Consider the following 11,066-nt stretch of genomic DNA (forward strand, 5'->3'; position numbering starts at 1 on the left):
AGGAACATCATGTGAGCAGAGAGAAATAATCACAGATCTGTGATGTTGTAAATATTAAATCATGCAGATGCTGAGAGTGATGATGGACCGCCAGACCGTTGCTCTTCCTTTCTTCTCTCCATTGTTACAAAGGGACTGTCTGAAATAAAAAGATCTCATTCAAAAACAAGAATGTATAGTAAAATTGATATATTACATATGCATATAGTGCTTAGTACTGCTGTAGCCTTCATGGTACTGACTTTTTAAAACATTTAGTTTTACGCATGTAGTCAAAGATATGCTTGTCTGTGTATTCAGAGCATGCCACAAAGAAGATGATAGAGGTTCCTGTACTTTGTTATGTTTCATCTTCACTGTGGATTAATGAAATCTAGTGGACATTTAAAGTTTGAAATAAATCAAGCATAATGACAAAAATAGTGAAAGGGGAGTGATTGTTACGCTAAAATAAAATACTTTAAAATGAAAAGGAAACACAAATTAGGAAGAGCAAGTCATTTGATTGTGTCGGCTGTCTTCAGAGTGAAAGTGCACACTGTAAGAATAAACTGCAACAGCACATGGACTGCTGCACGTCTGCAGCTGTGGTAAACATTGACCAGCAGCTGGCACTCATTGCTTTGATGACTGTCGAGCTCTGTATATTAATAACTGTATATCAATGTATTGGTAACAGTATTACCTCTTAGAAATAAAATGACATGAAGTGATTAGAATGTTTAAGTTAAAAAAAAGAGTAAGGTAATGCTGACTAATGCTTTGACATGCTGAGATATACTTTTGTAATCCTGGAATTAATTCTGTCTCATGTCCTCAGTATTCTTCTTTGTTTGCAGGAAACAATAATGGTAAATAATGGCAATAATGTTTATTGTTATGGCTTATTATATGCAGGAATCAGGACTGCAAAATGCAAAACTACCTGTTTCTATGTAATTACATATTAATAACCTGTTAAAGGAAACATACAAATTACCTGTAAACATGTGGTAGTTTATGTGTAAAGACAATAAATCAGAGTGTCAAAGTTACACATTCTACTGCATTTCATAGTTATTCATTTTGAATTTTTAATTGAAAACCCAAGAGCAAAAAACCACCCAAAAAACGAATAATTTGTATTTCCTAAATATAAATGTTTGATTCTTGTCTATTTACATATAGTTATTCAGGAGGAATGATAGTCTTACTTCAAATTATAATTCAAAAAAGATTTATTAATGTAAATACAAGATGCTGTTTGTTAAAAAAGATCTGTAAAGATTTCTGATTTAATGTTTTCAGTCTGTGCTGCTTATTTGCACTGAGTTTAGAAAAGAAACACTGAAACATTTAGGTGTTATTTAAATGGTGTATTATGGCTCATCAACCACACAAATGGCAAAATATAAACACATGTAAATGCGTCAGTCTTTAAACATTTAGACACAGTTACAGCTTTATCACAAACCAATCGCTGGAAACCCCCACCCCATATATGATTCCCATATCACGCAACCCCTTTCTGTATATAAAAAGAATCCCTGCTTCACAGTGTGAGGGGTTATATTTAGAGATGGGGAGTCAGGGTGATGACTCCTAAAATCACTTATGTGAAAAAACAGTTATTTGGGGGGGGAATCTCTGTTTATCAGAGGGGAAAAAGGAAGAATGTCCTTTGATCTTTAATCTTTGATCATTTTCTTTAAGAAGGGCTGGCGAAGGGTTTGATGAGACCAAGATCCATAGCTTTGACCAAACATGTGCGTGCTGCATCAATGGCCTCCTGCCTCTTCGGATTGTCCTCAGCTCTGCCAACCACTGACAGGATTTCCAGTAACTCGCTCTCTATCAGTTTCTTAGCCAGGTCACTGTTGTCTGAGTTGAGCATGTTGTAAACAATGACAAGACCGCGGTGTTGAACCTGAACATTGCTGTGAAGGCATAACCGCTGCAGGATCTCAAGCCACTGGGAAGTCTGTTGGTACAGATAAGGTACTCTGTTTAAACATAAACATCATTGGCTAATATACACCTGACTCTGTAAGTCTGTGAAGGTGTGACTGTAGTGCAGACCTTTAGTTTTAGTTCACAGGGACTTAACAAAAGTGTTGCATGAACTGTTTAGAAATTACACTTTAGCGGTAACAGAGGCAAAACTGTGTTATTGTCCAAAAACCTACTATCCGTAACTGTAGGAGTACACCTTAAAGTTTTAAATTACCTCATTTATGTGATATCTCTATACAAAAAGAAAAATCAGAAACGGGTGTGGGTTGTAGTAAACTGTTGCACATACCACCAGAGTCATTTTGGTGCACAGCTTTTTCTGAGCAGCCGTGATCATGGCCAGAGCTCCACCTGCAGCTATCTGAAGTTTGTCATCATCTTCGCCGCAGAGCAACACCAGCAACTTCAGCTTATCATTGCCATCGTCCAGGTAGCGATCCTGCACCTAAAGCATACAGAGTTCATTTCATTTTCGGCCAACCTGTTGGAATGCCTACTTATTGTGTGCCGTCCATCATTATGTGTTTGCAGCTGTCCTCACCTCTTTACATGTCACTAGGTTGCACATGCATTCAGTGGCAGCCAATCTGATCTGTTCATTCTCTTCAAACATGTAGTTCTCAATCTCGGGCAAAGCCTTCTCTTTCACAATCTTCACTCTACAAAAACAGATGAAGGTTATAATTGAAAATGAAATCTGCAGAATGTAGCAAACTGTTGTATAGAAAATGAGTTATTTAATGTCACAGTGTCGATTTATTAATGTGATCTTAAAAAGAAAAAAAAAACTCACCTCAGTTTTTCACTGAAACCAGCCAAGTTGGTGAGACCTCTCAGAGCTTCATAGTTCTGCATGCCTTCTCTGTCTGTGTGAAGGAGGTTCACTAATGGACGTATTACCTCATACACCTGTGAAACAATAAAAGATGTGAGAGCTGAATAGCTATGACACAGACTCCAAGTAAAAACAAGTGTAAACACTTTCATTTAAACCATTAAAAAAAAAATCATTGCCACAGGCAAAACTGTCACTGAAGAAAACAAAGGAGCTTCTGTCTTACCCTCTCACCAGGGAAGGCGATTTCTGGGTTGGAAATGGCAGCTATTTTGGCAATGACATGGCTGGCTTTCACCTTTCCTGCTTCTGTTCCTTCCAGAGCGAGTGGTATGAGAGCCTGAGGGCCGAGCCACATTTATATGTCTAAATAACAGTAACGTACACGTGTGGAATTTGTTTAAGTTGATCAGTACAAATCCTGACATGCTTGCGCTCACCATGTATCTAACCGTGGCTTTATAGAGCGCCATAAATTCAAGTCTACTTTAATTTTTTTTTTTTTTCAAACTGCTTACCTTTCCTCCACCCTGGGCAACAATAGTACCGCGATCTCTGGGATCCTCTGACAAAGCCAAGAAAACCCTAAAGAATAAAAAATGTGTCAAAGAGTCATGATGTCATTTATTCACCTGTCAACTGGAATTCCCCTCTATACTACAAACGTCACAGATGTCCCAGTACGATTCCAGGGAGTTACAGTATGTGTTTTGGTTTACATATTTTGTTACGCCTCATCAGTCTTTTTTTCTTTTTTTTTCCTTTCCCACCTTGCCAGCATCTCTTTGGTTTGATCTGTCAAGATGATGTTCTCTGCTTTCACCATGACAGCAAGAGCTGATGTGACTCCGGCCTTCAGCAGCCTTTTCACTCTCTTGTCAACAAAGTCCTTCTTGTCCTGACAAGAAAAAATGCATCATATGTGTGTGTGTGTGTGTGTGACATTTCCTGTTCTGTTTGTTGAATCATCAGTTTAGGTCTGACTTTTACATTCTTCTCTTACTTTGGGGTGTTGCTCAGGCACATGTTGTTTTGAAAACTTGGCCAGCTGAACCAGCTCAGGGAGAATTTCTTTCTTTTCATAGGAGTTAGTGCAGTTAACCAGGATGCAAGCAACTGCATATAGGATCGTCTTATCCCTGGACTAAAAACACAGAGAAAAGGAAGAGGTTATTGGTCTCTTCTTAGTCTTTTCTGAGTTTTTCTCAGGTTGTCATTTCTGTACCTTAGCCAGTTCAAACATGGCTTGCATGGCAGGCTCATCATCCACAAAGTCATCTTTTACATCAGCATCATTAGTCAGATATGCAAGACCCTCTATAGCCCATTTCCTGGTTTTGGTATCAATCTGGGGATTGCAGAGCCACCTAGAAAAGTCAAAAATGATCATGAATCATTGATTGCAACCTGACAAATATCAAGCCTGCAGGGGTGTCAAACATTTGGATTAGGGCCAGAATTGGCCCAGCAAAGACTGGCCACTAGACAGCTTTAGCAAATGTGAAGGAGTGCACAGACTTTTAACTGTATTTTCAAGTAATTAAGTAATACAAAAACAAGTAAATGACAAAGTTCAACTTTTTTCCACTTTCTACACTTTCTTTTTGTTGTTTGTTTGTTTATTTGTTTTTAAATCTTCTTACATTGTTCACAGTTTAAAAAACAAACAAACCCAAAAGCTGACATTTTCTTTGAATTAACGAAAACTTGTTTTATACTTGCAGGACAGTCAAAGTGGGCTGTATTTCGCCCACGCTGTAAAATGACTCTAACAACCTTGCTCTATAAGGTTGTTTATCGTATTTTTTAAATATTACTGTCATTAGCATATAGTTAGTACAGAGTCTCTGTGAATACTCACTTTCTGCACTGCTTGGCCAGCTTCTCTGTGGAGCCCTCAGCAAATTGCCTTAAACTGTAATCATCGCCTCCTGCTGAACCGAGTTTACAGAGACCCTGGAGAGGACAGATGCATGAGTATGCATAAAGACAGACAGACCCTGAGACAAAAGAAAAAAAACATAAAGTAAGCTTTTATCGCATTTTGGCACACTCACCACCAGCGCACGTATTTTAATTTTCTCATTCTTGGTCTTCTTGTAGATATCCTTGAGCAGTGAGACACCATTTGTAATAATGAAGCTGGCACGGCTCATCTTTGAGGAGGCGTGGATCAGGGCCTCCACTGCAACCATCTGGTCCACCTCGCGTTCTGAGCCGCACAGTGCCACCATCATCTCCATGATGCCTTGCCGACCAACTAAAGCATTACCGACATCGAACGGTCCCTGCAGCAACCCTGAGATGCAGTTGATGGCATGAATGGTCTTGTCCATGTCTTTGGGGTCTATTTTGGATCTTTAGAAAATGAATGGAGAATTAGAGAAAAGAAAAGAAAAAAAATATGATTATTAGACAAGATATGTTTGCTGGGCCTCATTTATAGTGCCTTTATTAACACTGAATGTTTCATGGACATACTTGATATATTCGTCACAAATGTCCCTGAAGTTGTTTCTCTCTGGGTCACACTTGAGGTCGTCATAGAGCTTGTTGAGGAGCACGCTAGCAATCAGCTGTGTATTCTCTGTCAAGGGCAACTGGTCTGGCAGCTCAGGAACCTGGCCACAAACCTTGAGGATCTTTTTCAAACCTAAAGAAAAAACAAAAACAGATGTTGTATGATTAGTATCACTCAAAAAGCCTGTGTTAGGGAATCTGTTAGGGAATCATGTGTTGGGCTCACCATGGTCAATAGTGAAAAGGCTTTTGGAATGGTCCATCTCCTTCTTCTCTTTGCGAGGTACATTCTTGCTCAGGAGGTTTAATGCCTGGTCTCTGCCATGGCCAGACACCTTTTTACTTGCAACCATCTCCAGCAGAGAAAGAAGAATAGTTTTCAAGTCTTTAGATGGATCTGTGGGGAGACACATTAAATCAAAGATTGTCCATCAGTCAATAATACAGTGAAAAATACCACCAATAGAGGAGCCCTTTTAGAATAAAGTCTGTGGTTTTAGGAGTAAGGATGAAAAAAGAAGTAGACAATCTAACCGATACTTATTACACATAATTATTCTCTCATACCCATAACAAGGTCTGCTTCTTTCCCATATTCTCGTGTATCTCCACCAGTGAGGGAATCATTGATGCACTGGAAGAGGTTGCAGGCTGCCAGTGCAATCTCCTCATTGTCAAGAGCCATGATGCTGCACATTTTATCAATACCCACCATCTGAATGATGGCCATTGCCTGTTGGAGTAAGTGTAAAGGGTTTTGTAAGGAAAACGGGAAGCAAATCATACATCTGGTGACATGGGCATGGGAATTTTATATATTTATAAAGAGTTGCTGAAAGTTTCACTTTGCATGCACCATGACTCACGCGAGCCTTATGTCCTGTGCACATTCCTGACAGCGTACGGACAGCAGCCAGGATCATTTCTGGTTTGCCAGTCTCGATCATATTGAGTAGCAGAGTCACTCCATTATTCTGGAAAATTCTCTCTGCTCCAGCGTCTTCCCTTGAAAGGACAATCAAGTTGTTGGCGGCCTAGAGGTTGAAGAAGTAAAACTGTGTGAAAATCACAGATGATCTTTGTTGCCACAACAAATATAGAAATAGGAAGTTTAGAAAATCCTCACCTTCTCCTTCTTGTCCTTTTCGCTCTCTTCATCGAAGAGAATGTCAAACATGTTTTGTACCCTCGAATCTGTGGAAAATGAAGTTTTCAGCTGTGGAGAGAAAAAAATGCAACTATAAATGATCATGTGCTCTAAGCTCCTGCTATGTACACTACATTTTACATTGTTTGGTGATATGGCCATGACCTCTGTGTGCAGTTGTATCTGCCTAATGCTGACCTTGGACTGGATTTCTGCTCCCAGTCTGCGGAGTGTCTCCAGGAAGGCTTTGTTCTTTGGCTCGAGCGTGGCACACCTCTGCACATCTTTGAAAGCCATATCCAGTTTTCCCAGCTTTTCCAGAGCTTGGCAGCGCCGGTACAAAGCTTTTATGTCTTTTGCATCAACATCAATCGCTATGGATGAGGGCAAATTGTTTAAGTTAATGACTAACTTTCATTTATGGATTTTTGTTCTGCTGTTGACTGAATATTTACAGCTGTTCAAAGTTCTTAAAGTATTACTCTACCTTTAGTTGCATCAGATGCTGCATTAGCATAGTTTTCCTATAAGAAAAAACAGAGACAATCACAGACAGTTTGTCAGAGAACCTGCAAGCGTAATCTGTTTGATATAGTTTTGGTCCCATATCAGAGTGCTTACCTTTTTTAGGTAGCATGCAGATCTGTTCCTGTAAATCACAGCCAGCACTTTTTTGTCCTGGCACACCTTGATGGCTTTAGTGTAGCACTCAATGGCCTTGTCAATATCGCCTGCCTGAAAGTGTTTATTTCCCTCCTCTTTTAACTGGATTGGGTCTCCCATCTGGCAAAAAATTGGAAAATATATATATTTATGTATATATGAAATGTAAAATCAAACCTGTGTGTTGTTTTATTGTGCTCACCAGGCAAAGCTTACTTTAACAAATACTGCCAATCAAATTTAAATTAAGCTTTTTACTTTTTCTCTGGATGAAAAAAAAAATACGTCAAATAAGCTGAACATATAATGATCGTGGCTGACTCTTTTTGTCTCTTTAAATTGTGTTAGAAAAGAAGTGTGCAAGCAGTTCAAAGTTATAAAGACGCACCATTCAAACAAACAACAGAGTGGTAATGAAAATAATTTAACATACAATTAGAAATTATTTTCATTCTCACCTTCTTGCTAATCCCTGTCCCACAGACCTGGGTCCCCCGTAGAAAATGGCCATGCACATGCTATCTCTAACTTCAAATGGCCTCCCCTCAGGCCTTATTTGGGCACGATCTCCCACCCTAGTCTGAGCCTTGAGACAAATGGCACTTTCCTAGATGACCGACACTATCTCCACCTGCTCCCCTGATAGCCATAGTCTACCCTTATACTAAGTACCTCTGCATATCTGAGTGTCCCTCAAAAGAGAATCACAGCTCTGTGTGGAAGCTGTTCTGTACCTTTAGATTGTATCTCTGTTGAGTCTCTCTTCTTCAGTCCTCTTCTTTGTTCTTTGCTCTTGTGGGGGGTTTTTTCTTCGTTTTCCTCCTGCGTAGATGATCTGGACCTGTAGTCCCAAGTGTTTCTTACCAACTTTATCTGTCTTGTGTTACCTCCCCCTACCAGTATCACAATTTATATTTATAGTGACTCTCAAGGAGGTGGGACAGAACTAAGGTGGACCACTAGTGACCGAAGGGGTTCTTTCCACAGTGACAACCCCCCCAAAAAACAGCTTTGTGCTTAAGGTTGGTGTACATTTATGACGACTTGTATTGAAAAACATATAATTTAAGGGTTGTTGAATAATCTAAAGCTTCACAAAAAAAAACCCCCAAACTTTAAATTTGGTAATTTAGTGAAGAGTAACCCCTCAAAGGTGGTCTGCTCCTGATGAGGTCTATTTAGGGCACAGACAGCTGAGAACTCACCAGCAACTGCCTGATGAGGGGAGGGGGGGTTGAAGAGTGTGTGTGTGTGTGGGGGGGGGGGGGGGGGGGGGGGATCCTGGTGGAAACTGGTAGCTTCTGGAAAGAGCACGTACATAAGGTTAGATATTGAATCAAGCAATTAGTTTTGATGGTTAGGGGGAGAGTTCAGGGTTTAAGGTGGAAAGACTCACAAGTGTAAATGTGAGTGTATGTTTACATCCTTTGAATGTGCGCTCAAATGGTTTTCAGCAATTCTCTCAAAAATGTCCAATGCTGTGCTGCATGTCCCATCGATGGTTTTATAACTTTTTGCAGCTGGTATCCTCTCAGCACACACACACCCAACAGAGGTCCCAAGATGTTTTCCATTTTGTGACGCTCCAATGAAGAAGCGCTCTGGCTTCACAATTCAGTACGCAAAAAGAAAACAATCTGTGAAGACTTTGAGAAATTCAAAACATCTAAAATAGAAATTATGATTACTGCAAATTACATGGAAAAAATTGAGAGCAGGCACGCACACGCCTAATGATAAAAATATGTCTTAAGAAGAGTTGTCATTGTCCTGAAGACCAGTGACCCTCATTGTTTCTCTCCACCTACTCTGTCCCAGGTTCAGTGGTTGGTTGGAGGTTTTGAGAAGCATGTGTCTCAGCAGCTGCAGTGGTTATTGACACAACTGTGTTGTCTCATCACCACTGCAATATTTAAGACCGGATTGTCCTCTCCAACATCACCAGATCGTTCAGCTTCCCACAGTGGTATTGTGGGGCTCCGCTTACTTATTTTGTTATGATCAACTCATGCAGGCCATTGTGTTCAAATGTTTACCTTGTCTGGCCTTCATCTTCATAAAACCTCTGGCGCTGCCTCTCTGCCTTTTGCTTTGAGCCTTAAATCAGTTTGCTTTGGATTGGATTTTAAAGTAGACATGCATATCAAAAAGACAGCTGCGAGCATTTTATTGATATCATTTCACAATTATTCATACTTTTGGAAATAATTTCTCTATTTTGGGCATATATTGTAGTTTTGTATTTATAGTGTATTATGGTTTTATGTAATTGCATTTTCTCAATGTAATTCAAATCTAGCAGTAACTATAAACTCCATGTGCAGCACATCAGTTTCATGCTCTGTATTATGTGTTAAACTCCATCTGTGAACTGTGTAGACATTTTTTGATACATGACTCAGACCAGAGGAAAGATCAATAATGTTGTTAGTGTTGGGGAAAGAGATACTAATTATATTTGCACTGACCTCCGAACTCACCAGCAACTGTCTGATGTGGATGATAGGGTGAAAAAGTGTGTTTGAAAGCAGTTTATTGTTTCTTCTTTTTTGTATCATTAATATTTCTGTTAAAATGGGTTTGTACCTGCTTAAAAGACCAGTCCTTTCAAAAATTTTCAAAAGACGATTCACATGGTACGTTCAACCTTAAATGGCTTCCCCTCAAGCATTATTGCAGCATGACTTCATATCCCACTTTGAGCCTTGCAACAAATGCCATTTTCCTAAATGATAGACACTATCTCCACCAGACCCCCAGTAGTCACAGTGTGTCTTTGCCTTGACCATCTGCATACTGCAGGCCCAAGTCATGACTGTCCCTTAAAAACAAAAATAGTTAATACATACAGTACTACACCAGTATACAAGACAACCCAGCAAAGATTCGTCTTCTATTGCCACAGTGAATTTCTTGAGACCTACTGTTGCTTCTTTTTCATTAACATTTGAGTTCAAATGTTTTTGCCCATACAGTACGGTGCTAAAGTCTTGAGGCCTTTTCTTTTGTTCTCTGTCAAGATGATCCAACACTGCCTCAATAATGCTGACGTCCGGGCTCTGGGGAAGCCATAGTAATAGTAATCCATTGTGTGTTTGATATCCAAAAATTCTCATTTGGATTTATCACTCCATCAGACCTACAGATTTTCAGTCTAGTTCTTCTGTAATTTGGTGTGCCTCAACCTTTTCTTTCTTTAAGTATGACATCTTTACAGCCACCCTCCCACTGAGACCATTTCAGAGTAGATTTCAGTGAATAGAAGATGGATAAACTGAAGGGTCAGAGGCGTGTCTCAGGTTCTGTTTCAGGACTTTGGTGTTATTTTGTCCTGTTTCTTAAGATATGACTTTCAATATTCTTCATCTGCTGTAAATAGTTTCTAAATCCTGCAACTTCTCCTTTTCTGCTTTTGTCCTCCACTTGTCCACTTTCCTACTTTTTTTAAAGATACAGTTCACAGCAAGTGCTTTTCAGTTAATAGCTCTTTGAGAATTGATCTCTGATGCAAAAATACTATCTTCTGCCCATTGAACTATGTTTTCTTTTGCATTTTTTTTGTATAAACAAATGATGTTTTTCTTTTTGACAGGCTGCTGGTAACAAAGCATCTAAAGATAATGTTACATCTCTAACTTGTTCGTCATGTGTAGACGCAAAACTGAGTCATTCCTTAAGTTGAATGCATTCTTTTTTGTTCTTGAGTAATTCATAGGTTGGTTGTGGCTTAAAAACAAGAACATAAAAAAATCCCCTGAGAATCAGGTACGAGAACTGGACTGAAAAAAATGCCTGTAAAATATTGCTAAAGACCAAAATTGCTCAAAATAAGACTCAAGTCTGGCAAAATATATATATAAAAAAATGAGGGGCCAGTTTAAACTTTTGCACAGTACTGTAGATTAGAAG

At 39.3% G+C, this 11,066-nt stretch overlaps 1 protein-coding gene across 2 annotated transcripts; it reads right to left on the reverse strand.

Moving 5' to 3' along the window:
* Positions 1–1,199: 1,199 nt before the first annotated feature.
* On the reverse strand, positions 1,200–8,038 carry unc45b (unc-45 myosin chaperone B). Of its 2 annotated transcripts, none has more exons than XM_087849082.1 (20): positions 7,892–8,038; positions 7,116–7,277; positions 6,982–7,018; positions 6,693–6,868; positions 6,474–6,563; positions 6,214–6,381; positions 5,915–6,080; positions 5,574–5,744; positions 5,309–5,480; positions 4,885–5,185; positions 4,689–4,783; positions 4,053–4,194; positions 3,831–3,971; positions 3,598–3,725; positions 3,346–3,412; positions 3,054–3,167; positions 2,786–2,901; positions 2,534–2,651; positions 2,282–2,437; positions 1,200–1,960 (listed from the first exon to the last, which is right to left on the reverse strand). In XM_087849082.1, the coding sequence occupies exons 2-20, from the start codon at positions 7,275–7,277 to the stop codon at positions 1,688–1,690; spliced, it is 2,793 nt and encodes a 930-aa protein (XP_087705208.1). In that variant the 5' UTR covers positions 7,892–8,038; the 3' UTR covers positions 1,200–1,687. The 2 variants fall into 2 exon arrangements, with proteins under 2 accessions (XP_087705208.1, XP_087705209.1); XM_087849083.1 differs by lacking the exon at positions 7,892–8,038 and adding an exon at positions 7,616–7,880.
* Positions 8,039–11,066: the final 3,028 nt, after the last annotated feature.

This window comes from Neolamprologus brichardi, chromosome 12, assembly GCF_056152115.1.
Source record: "Neolamprologus brichardi isolate AB-2024 chromosome 12, ASM5615211v1, whole genome shotgun sequence".
Classification (NCBI taxonomy): Eukaryota; Metazoa; Chordata; class Actinopteri; order Cichliformes; family Cichlidae; genus Neolamprologus; species Neolamprologus brichardi.